General features: G+C 34.0%; 2 protein-coding genes across 2 annotated transcripts; both read left to right on the top strand.

Annotated features, from left to right (window-relative positions):
- Positions 1 to 12,829: 12,829 nt before the first annotated feature.
- Positions 12,830 to 13,480, top strand: LOC130998184 (glutathione S-transferase T3-like). The gene has a single exon (XM_057923616.1). It carries the CDS (start codon positions 12,830 to 12,832, stop codon positions 13,478 to 13,480), a length of 651 nt encoding a protein of 216 aa, XP_057779599.1.
- Positions 13,477 to 14,671, top strand: LOC130998183 (uncharacterized). The gene is made up of 3 exons (XM_057923615.1): positions 13,477 to 13,659; positions 13,744 to 14,112; positions 14,270 to 14,671. The coding sequence occupies exons 1-3, from the start codon at positions 13,477 to 13,479 to the stop codon at positions 14,669 to 14,671; spliced, it is 954 nt and encodes a 317-aa protein (XP_057779598.1).
- Positions 14,672 to 14,852: the final 181 nt, after the last annotated feature.

Genomic DNA, 14,852 nt, shown 5'->3' with positions numbered 1-14,852 from the left:
TTATGTGGGACTTTAACCATAACTTAATGCTGAACTGAATATTAATATTCAAAGTATTATAGTTGGTGAAATCAAATATTCAAAGCATTTAATGAGATTTGAACTCAAGGGTTGTATTTACCATAAATTTTTGATGATTTAGAGGCTGAAAATGGTTATCACGTCCATATATATCATAATGAAACATTTCTGCGGAAAAATAAAAAAGGAATTCGTCTGCAAATAAAATTGTCAGGCCCAAACGAAAAAAAAAAGTTCAAAAGAGCTGGGCACAGTGGAGGCAAGTTGAATGAAAGCAAAATGTCTACGTAGATTGATGGTGAAATTAGAGGCAATAAATTATTCTGCTGTGAATTATGTATGCGTGCGTAACGTTTAAGTTTCAATTAGTGAGTTTAGTTCCCATTAAATAAAATATAGAAAGAAAAGTAGCTAGGTGATATATTTAGTGACAACTGGTGGAGGGGAATTGATGATTATGCATGGGCATGGGTGATGTTTGATGCTGATCGATGATTCATGGTGGATGGTGGGAATTTGGGCGGATATGGGGGAGGCTTATGCTCTTTCCTTTTCTTTTCTTTCCTTTTTTTGAAGACTTATGCCCCTTTTCTTGAACCAATAAATTCTCAATCACCAATTAATTTAAATATATATTGGATGGACCTCGAAATAACTTTTTACTATTTTTTTTAAGTCGTTCCTAAAAATTTATTTTTTATTTATGGATTATACATCCATTAATAATACTTAATTTATCTTTTATTTTTTATTTTTTCTTAATTCCTAATACTTCGTTTATTTTTAATTTTTACATTTTCACCTATTATTTTAAAATCTTTGCCCTTTCATTCTAAGAAGTTATTCGAGAAACAGAGGAAAGTATACGTTAATTCCAAATCACCATTTTTCATATATATAGACGATGGTGCATTTCGAACCTATAAGGGGGTTACTCATTTTCTTCTTCATTTCGCCCCTAAAAAATTATTGGTTCACGTTTTTCCATCTTCATGTCTCTTGCTTCTTTTAGGTGGAACTATGCATCTATTCTTTTTTCTTTAATATGATAATCTTATATTTATATATATATATATATCAAATATACTATTGAAATATTGAATAATTGGTGTTTTTTTTCTTTGTATTTATTTGAGCGCTTTTGAATTTCGTGCACCTTCGGTTTTTTTTTTTTTTTTTTGAGACGTATATGTGTAGAAGTTTTGAGTCTCTAGTTAGAGGGCGTTTGTCTAAACTTATTTTAAAGAGCTTATAAGCTAATAGGATGTAGTTTCTTAAAAGCTTATAAGTTGTCAAAGTGTTTGGATAATTGAGCTTATAAGCTAGAGAGAGATAATTTTTGATAGAGAGAGAAAATCGAAGAGAGATGAAAATAGAATGATATATAGAGAAAATAAAAAAATACTAATAGTTAAATTATTTTTGTAAAATGAGTGTTGCTTATAAGATAATGAGAAAATAAGTTAGGGTAGAAAAACTTATTTTTTGGGGAGCTTATAAACTCTTTAAGAGCTTATTTTACAAACACTTTGAAAGAGCTTATAAGAGCATCTCCGGCTGGCGGGTTGCTGGGGCTCGAGGGAGGCATGAAGAGAATTGGAGAAGGCGCGTCCCATTAACGCGTGTGTTTTAAAAAAATAAATAAAAATTAAATCCGAATAAAACTGTAGGGAACAGTCGATTTTTCTTTTCTTTTTTCTTTCTTTTGACTGTTGCGATTTTTTTTTTCCTTTTTTCTTCTATAAATACTACACTTTCTCTTCTTCTTTTTTCATATTCTACAATTTCTCTACAACCTCTCTACAATTTCTCCACACTCTTTAATTTTCATATCAACTTCAAGCAATGGATGAAGGTTTTGATGAATTTTTCAAGAAGTATTCTCAAGATGCGGCCATTCCGACTACCAACCCGATGATGGGGTTCACTCTTTTTTCCTAAGCGTCCAACGCGTTAGAGGTGGGCAACGTTCCACCCCCGGCGAACCCACCCCCCGTTGCCGACGAAGTGAAGCCGAAGGCTGCAAAGGGATCCCGTAGTGGCTACACCTCCGCCGAGTCGGAGCTCATATGCATGTTGTGGGCGGAGGTTACCCTTGACTCCATATTGAGAGATAGTCAAAGGGCTCCAGAATATTGGGTAGCATCACGGAAAAATACAACGCGAGAAGGCCACCGGGAACTACTCACCGTGAGCTCCGACTTATCAAATCCCACTTTCAACGCGTTCAAAAGAGTGTTAAAGCTTGGGTGGCGATATACGACAAGTGCAAAGGCAATTGGGGAAGCGGGATGAGCGACGAACAAATCAGTGAAGCCGAGCAAGAAATCTACGAGTCCAACCATGGAGTTCGATTCAAGTACATCAAATGTTGGCACATTTTGCGCGAATGTCAAAAGTTCGCATCTCAGGGCGAGGATGTTCATTCCTCCAAGAAGTCGAAGGGATTCGATGGAGCGGCCGCTACAACATCCTCAGAGCCGAGCATCACGAAGCGGCCTCAAGGCCAGAAGGCGGCGAAGCGAGACAAAGGAAAATGGAAGAAGGAGAAATCATCGTAGGACAAGTCGGCGTACTATATGGCACTTGAACACGTCGCCGAGAGCATGAAAGAACATGCCAACCAAACTGGTTCTATCGTCAAGGCAAAATCCAAAAAAGCTGACGTACGAGCCAAAGAAGTCGAGGCAAGGCTGCGAGAAGCCGAAGTACGAAGGGAAGAGCTCAATTACAAAATTCGCAACACGGACACTTCGGCTATATCGGAGGCTCAATTGACATTGCACACTAGCATTCTTCAGGACGTAATGAGGCGTAGAGAATTGATTTAAATTTATGTAATTTTTATTTTATTTTAATTATTTAAATTTATGTAATCTTTATTTTATTTTAATTAATGAAATGTTGAAATATAGGGCATGACTGATATGAAGGAATGTAATGAGAATAGAATGATGATTTCTGCGTTCATTTCCAATCTTATGGCTGGTACTGTTTTTGTAATGAGAATCATCATTCCTTATTGAATGCCTATTCCCACACATATGGGATTAGCCATTTATCCGCTCCCCTATGGTATTATGTATTCCCACGGATATGAGATTGCTATATACTCCCTCCGTCCCATGAAGCATGACACACTTCTTTTCGGCATGGGAATTAAGAAATTGGTATTTTGTGTGTTAAGTGTGGTAGGTGAAAAAGTGAAAATGTGAATAAAGGGTAATTTTTTTTTACCATTTTTAGAAATGTGTCATGCTTCGTGGGACAGACCAAAAAGGAAACTGTGTCATGCTTCGTGGGACGGAGGGAGTAATAAAAGTTTATTTGTTTAATTAAATAATTAATAATAATATTAGTAGTAGTAAAATAATTTAATATTATTAATATAATAAATAATAATAATTGAAATAATAATAATATAATATAATAAAATTAATAATAATAATAAATAATAGTAAAAATAATAAAATAATTTTAATAATAATAATAAATAATAGTAAAAATAATAAAATAATTTTAATAATAATAATAATAATTTAATAATATTATTATTATTGTTATTGTGTTAATTTTATTTCATTCTTATCCATTCATTCCTTGTAAATACCAACCATAAGAATCTTATATTTCAGTCCATTCAATTCCCATTATCATTCCATTCCTAAATCAATTCCATTCTCTTCTAATTCCATTTATGCATACCAGTCATCACCTTAAATTAAAATAGTGAAAAATGGGATTAATTGGAAATGGAGATTTTAGCGCCAATGCACTGGAAATGGGTGGCGCTAAGGTGGGGACCACCAATTAGCGCCATCCCTAAGCGCCAAGGGCTGGAGATGCTTTAAAGCTCCTAAACAACTTATAAACTATTATGAAGAGCTTATAAGCTCAGCCAAACACCCTCTTAATCATACTGACTAGGGATGTAAATATAATTCAAAATTGACAGGTTGACTTAAATATATTAGAAAAAGAGGTTAATCCCTCTAACACATAAAATAGAGTTTATAACATAGGTTGTTCCAATCAGGGACAGATCTATTCAAAGGCTACACTGAGCTTCAGCCCAATGCACGTCCAAATATTTATTCTATATATATTGCATATATTTAGCTTAATATCTACATAGCCCAGTCCAGTCTCTAAACAAAATAAAAATCTTCAATATAATAATGAAAATTAATTTATTTTTATAGAATATAGATGATTTTTTAAAAAAAATGCATAGATGTAGCTCTTTATGTACTTTCAATGTACCTATTATTGGATCAATAGAAAAAAATACAACTATTTATTATATTATGTGACTGATTTTTAATCCTAAGTCCATTAAAATCCTATTTCGACACAAAAAAAAAATTGTATAAGCTATTCAAAAAAATTTGGCTCAGGGACTACCGCCCCGAACCCCCATGCAATGCCTTCAAGTTCAACGCCCCTCCCTTCCCCTCCCCCCGATCGACAAGTCTTAGATCCGCCTTGGTTCCAATAAATAAGTCATATCGCGCAAGTATATCTGATTAGTTTCATTTGTATTTATTAGAATGTAATAATATTATTAATGCATGCATAATATATTTTAGTATAATAGAGTTATTACTAAAATTAGTCTGAATTGTGATCATATGTTGTCTCTTAACTAGTCCAAGTTACAAATATAATCAGAATTTATCATTATTGTTCAACTTATAGTTCGAGTCAAAATTTCCATCAACTGTAGGGGTGTTGTGGCTCGCCGAAAGCTGATTCGATAATAATAATAAAAAAAATCAAATTTTTAATATCCACATCAACTTTAAAATACCAAATTTTACATTAGATAAAATTTGAACTCTTGAGTGAAACAATGGCGTTTGGGAGATGGTATGGATATAAAAACTTTGATGTAATTTTTTTAATTGCCAAGTCAATTTTCAGCTAGCCATGTAACTCCTCAATTGATCGAAATTTTGATTTGAACCACATACTGAACAATAAAGATAATTTTATATTATATTTGTAATAGTTATAAATTCTAACTATAAAATAATCATAAGGTTAAAATTTGAATTATTTTTTAATAATAACCTTATTATAATACTCTTTAAGGTGCGTTTACTATTTTTCTCATTTTTTATCATATGTTTATTAAAGGTGAAAAGATGAGAAAATGTTGAAAAATATTTTCACACCCCTACCTTAGGATAATATTATCCAATATTAGAGAGAAAATGAGTGAAAAGGGCTACCCGAGAAAATATTCCACTATATTCGGAGAAATTTTTTCATTATAATAAATTTGTGAAAATGATAAAAATTAGGTAAAAATGTATTTTTTTTTTCTCTTCATTTCCATCAAAGTAAACGCACTTTTAAAAAAAGAAACAAAAAAAAAAAGAAACAACACTACTCTCACAGTCTCACTATAAATCTATAATTGTCGGGCCTTAGTGCTGCGGCCTACGACATGAATTTCTACAAATACGGCCCAATAAATTTACGCCCTATAAATCCGGATTGCAATAAAATTTATGGTTCGAAGGGTGATTCTATCCGTGTCCCTATTTTACTTTTCATAGGCCTTATCTTTATAGGAAAATGGGTTTGGCCCATAAGATATGTGTTTAAAATTTCTTTATATATATATATAGGTATATATATAGGGAGAGATTCAAATAAGAACCACTAAATAAAATTAGAACAGAGAACCATTTTAAGCCATTCGATCATCAAGATCTACGGTGGATGCATCATCTTGGTGGATGAATGCAGATCCTGGGTTCGAATCCTGAAGGGAGCAAAAAATTTATTATTTTCGGATGCATTAAATTTAATAGCGAATGCATTAATTATTTATATAGTAGATGCATTGATTTTAATGGTTCTTATGTTCTCACGATAAGTGTGGTTCTCACTATAACCGCACACTATATATATATATTAATTAAAATAAATTTTATTAAAAGAGGAAAAAAACCTAAAGAACCCATGAATGCACAGAGAATCAGACTAAGGGCCGAGCCTCGTTAAAACCTTGCTAAGAAAACCCGGGAGGGAAAAACCTATATATATATATATATATATATATATATATATTATCCTCTTTAATTTTTATTTTTCTTATTCATTCTCATTTTCTTTATAATTCCTATTCCACATTGCTTCCTAATCATACTCCAGTTTGAATAAAATCTATATAAATAGTTATGTTTAGAATATCTCATCCTACATATGTTTTGCACCTTGAATTTAATTCGGCTAATTAATTAATTAGCATGTTCCATCAAATTTTAATCTAATTTAACTAATATAATTTAGACAATAACTAAGTTTGTCAAATAATAGAAGTCCATATATTAGAATAATGAATTAATAAATTTAACTTTTCTTATATTATTTTTTTCGTGTACTAATTTTATAATTAATATAAAATAATCAAGTTTGTCAAATAGAAATCCATATGTTAGAAAATGAATTGACAATTTTTATTTTTCAGGATTAATCTTTTTTGCTCATTTCCATTTCACAATTAATCAATAAAATATTAATTCAGTATAGATGATGTTTATGTACATGATTTTTATTATATGAAATTGTAAGAATTGGTAACTACTAACAGCGGTGTAAGACTCATATTTCATTAGTTTTTTTTTTAATTCATATATTAACTTCTTTATATTCATATATATTTATTGATAGTAATGTATTGGCTTCAATTTTTTTTAAATAAAATTTGAATTCCAAAGTAATTTTTTATGAGGCATAATCAATTGAAATTTTACATCGATTTTTTATATGTCTTCATTTTAAATGATAACTCAACTTATGATTAAAAGAATTACGTCTATGTGTGGCATACCTAGAATTTCTTTATTTATATTTTTCTCAATTCTCTTTAATTCTTAATTTTCTCCTCCATTCTCATTTTTCCTTACAACTCATATCCCACATTGCTTACACGTTTTTTGCTGTTGTCGCTAGTGCTGCCAAGGGCCGTCCGGAACCGGCGGTTCGACCCTGAACCGGCCCGCCGGTCAACGGTTCGGGCCCGGACCGTTAACCGACGGGCCGGTTCAGGGCCGAACCGCCAGTTATCCGGGCCGGTTAAGGTTCACATTTCCATCAAAGTAAACGCACTTTTAAAAAAAGAAACAAAAAAAAAGAAACAACACTACTCTCACAGTCTCACTATAAATCTATAATTGTCGGGCCTTAGTGCTGCGGCCTACGACATGAATTTCTACAAATACGGCCCAATAAATTTACGCCCTATAAATCCGGATTGCAATATAATTTATGGTTCGAAGGGTGATTCTATCCGTGTCCCTATTTTACTTTTCATAGGCCTTATCTTTATAGGAAAATGGGTTTGGCCCATAAGATATGTGTTTAAAATTTCTTTATATATATATATATAGGTATATATATAGGGAGAGATTCAAATAAGAACCACTAAATAAAATTAGAACAGAGAACCATTTTAAGTCATTCGATCATCAAGATCTACGGTGGATGCATCATCTTGGTGGATGAATGCAGATCCTGGGTTCGAATCCTGAAGGGAGCAAAAAATTTATTATTTTCGGATGCATTAAATTTAATAGCGAATGCATTAATTATTTATATAGTAGATGCATTGATTTTAATGGTTCTTATGTTCTCACGATAAGTGTGGTTCTCACTATAACCGCACACTATATATATATATTAATTAAAATAAATTTTATTAAAAGAGGAAAAAACCTAAAGAACCCATGAATGCACAGAGAAGCAGACTAAGGACCGAGCCTCGTTAAAACCTTGCTAAGAAAACCCGGGAGGGAAAAACCTATATATATATATATATATTATCCTCTTTAATTTTTATTTTTCTTATTCATTCTCATTTTCTTTATAATTCCTATTCCACATTGCTTCCTAATCATACTCCAGTTTGAATAAAATCTATATAAATAGTTATGTTTAGAATATCTCATCCTACATATGTTTTGCACCTTGAATTTAATTCGGCTAATTAATTAATTAGCATGTTCCATCAAATTTTAATCTAATTTAACTAATATAATTTAGACAATAACTAAGTTTGTCAAATAATAGAAGTCCATATATTAGAATAATGAATTAATAAATTTAACTTTTCTTATATTATTTTTTTCGTGTACTAATTTTATAATTAATATAAAATAATCAAGTTTGTCAAATAGAAATCCATATGTTAGAAAATGAATTGACAATTTTTATTTTTCAGGATTAATCTTTTTTGCTCATTTCCATTTCACAATTAATCAATAAAATATTAATTCAGTATAGATGATGTTTATGTACATGATTTTTATTATATGAAATTGTAAGAATTGGTAACTACTAACAGCGGTGTAAGACTCATATTTCATTAGTTTTTTTTTTTAATTCATATATTAACTTCTTTATATTCATATATATTTATTGATAGTAATGTATTGGCTTCAATTTTTTTTAAATAAAATTTGAATTCCAAAGTAATTTTTTATGAGGCATAATCAATTGAAATTTTACATCGATTTTTTATATGTCTTCATTTTAAATGATAACTCAACTTATGATTAAAAGAATTACGTCTATGTGTGGCATACCTAGAATTTCTTTATTTATATTTTTCTCAATTCTCTTTAATTCTTAATTTTCTCCTCCATTCTCATTTTTCCTTACAACTCATATCCCACATTGCTTACACGTTTTTTGCTGTTGTCGCTAGTGCTGCCAAGGGCCGCCCGGAACCGGCGGTTCGACCCTGAACCGCCAGTTATCCGGGCCGGTTAAGGTTCACATTTCCCCCAACCCTGAACCGCCGGCCCGGAACCGCCGGTTCCGGCGTGGGGGCCGAGGAGAGCAGGCTGAGCAGTGAGCAGTTGGGGCGCAGGGGGGCAGGGGCGCAGGCTAGGCGGCAGGGGGCTAGGCGCCTAGGGCTTGACCGGCCTTCTTGGCTTATTTACTCTTTAGTTCAATTCAAAATTTGAAATGTTTTGCTTTTTTATTTTATTTTTTCAAATTTTCAACATTATAATTATACTTTTCCCCACACAATTTTATCTAATTCACATTTTCCCCCCACCCAATTTTATCTATAAATATCCCCTTCTTCCACCTTCAAAATCACTCCATTGTATTAACAATTCTACACTCTCCTCTCTTCTACTTCTAATTCTCCTCCATTCTTTATGTGCTATTGCTATTGCTCTTGCTCTATAATTCTTTGGCTATTCTCTTGCTTTACTTTATTGTTCTTGCTTTACATTATATTACTACTAGTACTACTATTAAGTACTAAATACTATACTATACTATATATTTCAATTACACTATCACTACACTCACTTGCTCCTTTAATTTATTGTTCTTGCTTTACATTATATTATTACTAGTACTACTATTAAGTACAAAATACTATACTATATATTTCAATTACACTATCACTACACTCACTTGCTCCTTTAATTTATTGTTCTTGCTTTACATTATATTACTACTAGTACTACTATTAAGTACTAAATACTATAATATACTATACTATACTATACTATATTATATATTTCAATTACATTATCACTACACTCACTTGCTCATTTACTTTATTGTTCTTGCTTATTATTCTCTAACCTCTATTATCTATATTCTCTTATCTACTTGTTTATTTGTTATCATGTCTCATGGTCGTGGTAACCGTGGCAAGTCTATCAATGTCGACCACGAAGAAGATATTGATAGCACTCCCACTTCTTACGAGTTTACTCAAAATGTTCAAGTTCCATCATCATCCTCTAGGAGAATGGTGAAAATTCCAGTTGAACGAGGACCAATCGGCGCACGCCGGGAGGCTGCCGATGAAGCATATGCTAGACAACTTCAAGAAGCGGAGGATGAAGAATATGCACGTAGAATTCGACAACTAGAGGCGGAGGAGGAAGCCGAGCAAGCACGTCACAACGTTGAGGAGGAAATCCCTCCCACTAGAGGTAAGGGTAAGGGTAAGAGTAAAGCACTTTCTTCTAACATTTTCATAAAATATTTTAGGAAGGAACCCGCTCCACCACATCCAAATGATGCTCCAAATGCTCCCGAGAGGTTCATTGCCTATTGCAACTATTGCAACGCTACTTATCAATGGAAAGCGGGAGGGGGTTATGGCACCCTCATAAGGCACATGGAGAAGCAACACACTGTCGAGTTTGGAATCCATACAACTCAAACTCAACTACATCCCGAAGCTTTCGAACGACAAGGTAATGAACATGGTAATGTTTTATGGAAATATGACCAACAAAATGCTCGAGATTACATGGCTCGTTATGTTTCAATGGAGCATTTGCCTTTTATGCATGCCGATAAATTTACTTTTGAACATACTATGAAAAATGCTTATAATCCGGCCGCCAAAAAAATTGGTCGAACTTCTATGTGCAAAAATATTAGGCGACAAGCCGAAGAAAGAAAACGTGATTTACGAAAACATTTTAAGAATTTAAATCAAAATTTTTCTATATGTTCCGACATATGGAGTGATTCTTTCCAAAGATATTCTTATATGGGTATTACTTGTCATTGGGTTGACGAATGTTGGTTAATTCAAAAACGTTTAATTGCATTTAGAGATTTCAATGAAACACATAATGCTACTAATATTGCTCAATTGATTGTTTCTATGTTAAATGAGTATCGCATTTTAAACAAGATATTTTCGATTGGATTTGATAATGCATCCGCCAACACCGCCTCCATTCCCGAGTTAGTTGCCGCGTGCGCACCCTCTTTTGAAGGTAGGTATTTTCATGCTCGTTGTATTTGTCATATTTTAAATAGATGTGTACAAGATGCTTATACTCTTATTAATAATGTTGTTGATCCCATTAGACAAGCCGTTAATATGTTGCATAGAAAAGCCGCTATTGGCAAAAAATGGCAAAAATATTGTCGTCACAAAAAAATTCGATATACAAATTTTGTTAAAGATATTTCTACACGTTGGAATTCAACATTTGGCATGCTTGCATCTACCATGGAACATGTTGAGCATTTATGTGATTTTTTTAGAGCAACTCCCGAGGCTAACTTGCTTTTATTGCCCTCTTATTGGAAACAATGTGGTAGTTTATTTCAACGTTTAAAGGTTTTTCAAAATGCTACCACAGATTTATCCGGTGTTTATTATTGTACTAGTATTAAAGTTTTAGAACATTGCATGTTTATTGGTATTGCTTTAAATGATTGTTATAAAAAAAAACGATTTGAAGGATGTATCATATCAAATGATCATTAAGTGGCTTAAATATTTTCTTGAAATTCCCGATGTTTTTTTAATTGCTAAGATTTTAGATCCTTCAATGAAAATTTCTACACAAGTAATTTATATTATATATTTTAAGATTTAAGTTGAATTAGAATTTTGAAATTTCATCACATCACAAATCATTTAATTTCATAAAAAAGAATACAAAAAAAATTGAAAAAAAAAGGAAAAAGCCCGGAACCGCCGATTTTCGGCCTGGACCGGAACCGCCGGTTCAGGGTCAGAAAACCGGCCCTTGTGCTTTCATCCGGGCCGGTTCAGGTTCGCCGGATTCCCGACCCTGAACCGCCGGTTCGGGCCCGGAACCGGCGGCAGCACTAGTTGTCGCTGCCTGGCGGAAGGCGCTGGCGGTCAACAGGAGATCTCTGGCGGCGGTGGCTGCTTTGGGGATGGGGTTGGCTGGTTTTGTGGTGTTGGTAGTTGGGGTTCAAAGATGGGGTGTGGGAGGTTTCCTTTTTCAGCCTCGAGTTTTTATTTTTAATTAAGATGGTTTCTCTTGGTTTTGCCTGTTGCTTTTTGCTTATCTTGATTTTCACTTTCTTGATTGTGAGAAAATCGGGCAGCTTAGGGACAATGGTTAGGCCGGAGTCTTTGAAGTTGCATTTCCGTTTCTCCAATTTGTTTCGTCTTCGTTAGTTTTTAGACGGGTACTCTTTTTCCTATCTTGGTTTTTTCCTTCTTAGGGTGCCTCCAACGGTAAGTATTTCCAGTTTCTAAAATAAAGAACTAGCATTGGAGTAAGTAGGAATCAGTTTCTTCGAAAAAATCGAGAAACTAGGTGCAAACAAAGAACTGGTTTCTTATGACGTGTGGGACCCAATTTTTATGCTGGCAGCCATTTTTTTGCTTTTGTGGCCTACTTTTTCTCATTGAAAGCGTGTCATTTGAATTATGGGAGTATGGCTTCGGTTATTTCAATTGTGGTTTTTTATTTTATATTTTTTTCCATTATATGTGTTTTAATTATTTTGCATTGTATTGTAGTATTTTATTTTGAATGTTTTATTTTGCATTGTAAAAAAACAACGGCTATATATAATTTTATAACGGCTAATTTTAATAACTAACGGTAAAATTGTTAAAATTTTCTATATATACTTCACTTCAATTTTCCTTATTCACACATCTTCCCAACAATCTATCTTCTTCTTATTTTATATTTTTGTCTTTCTTTTCACCATAATTAAAATGACGGATTCAAGCTCTCAAAATTCCGACTCAAGTAATTCAAGCTCTCAAAATTTCCAAAATTCTTATTTTCCAAATTCACAATATCACCACATGTCTTACCCTCAACAACAATTTCCATACAATTATCAAATGTCTCCGAATTTTCCTCAACAATTTCCATTCAACTCTTTCGGCGGTTCAAATTTTTCTCAACAATTTCCATTCAACTCTCCTGGTGGTTCGATTTATTCTCAACAATTTTCATTCAACTCTCCAACTGGAACAAATTTTCCTTCACAATTTTCATCCAACATTCCTTCCAACTATTTCATGCCTCCACCAAATCAATCTCAACAAACTAGCTCCCAGTTTCCTCAATATTCTTCACAAATTTCCCTTGCTCATGATGACGATGATGGAGTCGAGGAAGTTGTTAAATCTACTGCAAATGTAAAGGAGACAAAGACGATGTGGACTCCTGATGAAGATATCCTTCTTGTAAAAGCTTGGTACAACACTAGCACCGACTCCATTATTGGCAATCAACAAAAGAGAAAGGTTTTTTGGGAGAAAATTGCTGCCTACTACAATGAGTGGAGGCCAGAGGGAACTGTTGCGCGAAGTTACTCGCAGGTAAAAAATCATTATTATAAAATCAATCCGGATATTAATAAATGGGCAGGTATCTACAATAATTTCTGGAGCAACCGGGCGAGCGGTCAAGACGATGATGATGTACTAGAGGTGGCCAAAAGAGCATGGAGAAACGATGATCCAAAGAACAAGGACTTTAAGTTCTTGCACGTATGGAAGATCATCCAAACTTGTGAGAAATGGACTCCTCAACAAATGCCGCAGAATCCTCAGAAAAAGGCCAAAAATTCTGAAACAGTTAGTCCCTCTTCTACGGACACTGGAGCTCGAATGCGACCGTGGGACAACAGAGAGCTAAACGACAAGCGAAACAAAAGGCTAAAATGACATCTACAGTCAACGAAGATAAGTGGAAGCATCTCCAAGAGGCTGTGACTAAACAATTGAGTCTGCAAGAGGTACAACTCAAGCTTCAAGAGGAACAACTCAAGCTTCAACATATTGAGTTTTGTAGACAGGATACTAGTGGCATGTCGGAGGATGAACTCTACAACCATTTCAAGATTGTAGCTGAAATCAAGGCTAAATATGGGTAGAAGTAATTCATTTATGTATCGTTTAGCTATTGTAAGTGTGCTTTATTTGTCAAGATTGTTGATGCGATGAGCAATTACTCACCCTATTTCACATTGAGGCAAGATGCAACTGGAAGGAATGGCTTATCACCACTCCAAAAGTGCACCGCATCTATTCGACAGTTGACATATGCGGCTCCCGGTGATTCACTTGATGAGTACATGCGGATGGGTGAAAGTACTGCATTGGAATGTCTACATGAATTTTGTAGGAGTATGATTGCCATTTATGGTGATCGATATTTGAGGAGTCCAAATGCAGCAGATACTCAACGCTTGCTACAAATGCATGAAGAAAGACATGGCTTCCCGGGCATGTTGGGAAGCCTTGATTGCATGCATTGGGACTTGGGAGTGGAGGAATTGCCATGTCGCTTACAAAGGGTACTATACACGAGGCGATCACGCAGTTCCTACAATAGTTCTTGAAGCGGTGGCATCAGTAGATTTGTGGATATGGCATGCTTTCTTTGGCGTCGCTGGAGCAAGCAATGATATGAATGTTCTTCATGGATCTCCATTATTTAATCAATTCCTTCAGGGAAATGCCCCACCAGTTCAGTTCATGGTGAATGGTCGGATGTATAACAGATGGAATTTATCCAACTTGGGCTTCATTCGTCAAGAGTTACCCAGCACTAGGAGATCCGGTCAGGCGAAAATTTCCCAAAGACAAGAGGCTGCAAGAAAAGACATCGAACGAGCGTTTGGAGTGCTACAAGCTCGTTGGGCAGTAGTTCGAAATCCAGCGCGGTCTTATTTTAAGGAAGACCTTCGCAATATAATGCTCACATGTATTATTTTGCACAACATGATCATTGAGGATGAGGGTGAAGAAGCGGTCAACTGGTCTGACGAAGATGCAACTCCTCAGCAACCAATACCAATGAGTACTAATAATTGGGAAGCATTTGAAATTATCTCCAAAATCACAACGATTTAACAAATAAACACACCCATCTCCAACTTCAACATGATTTGACACAACAAATTTGGGCACAAATCAATGCCACAAATGGCTCCAATTAAGTAATATTAGTTTGAATTATTATGTTTATGTACTTTCAATTAATGTAATTTAAATTTTTGCAATGTAATTTTAATTATAATTTAGAATTTTAAAT

The sequence above is a fragment of the Salvia miltiorrhiza genome, chromosome 8 (assembly GCF_028751815.1).
Source record: "Salvia miltiorrhiza cultivar Shanhuang (shh) chromosome 8, IMPLAD_Smil_shh, whole genome shotgun sequence".
NCBI classification, from domain to species: domain Eukaryota; kingdom Viridiplantae; phylum Streptophyta; class Magnoliopsida; order Lamiales; family Lamiaceae; genus Salvia; species Salvia miltiorrhiza.
The sequence above is the reverse complement of the archived record's forward strand: the minus strand, read 5'-3'. Positions and strand labels throughout refer to the sequence as shown.

Coding starts and splice junctions, on each gene's coding strand:
- LOC130998184 (XM_057923616.1), top strand. CDS start 12,830: ATGCCTCCACCAAATCAATCTCAACAAACTAGCTCCCAGTTTCCTCAA.
- LOC130998183 (XM_057923615.1), top strand. CDS start 13,477: ATGACATCTACAGTCAACGAAGATAAGTGGAAGCATCTCCAAGAGGCT. Junction 13,660..13,743: donor TCTACAACCATTTCAAGATT/GTAGCTGAAATC, acceptor TTATTTGTCAAG/ATTGTTGATGCGATGAGCAA. Junction 14,113..14,269: donor TGCCATGTCGCTTACAAAGG/GTACTATACACG, acceptor CAATTCCTTCAG/GGAAATGCCCCACCAGTTCA.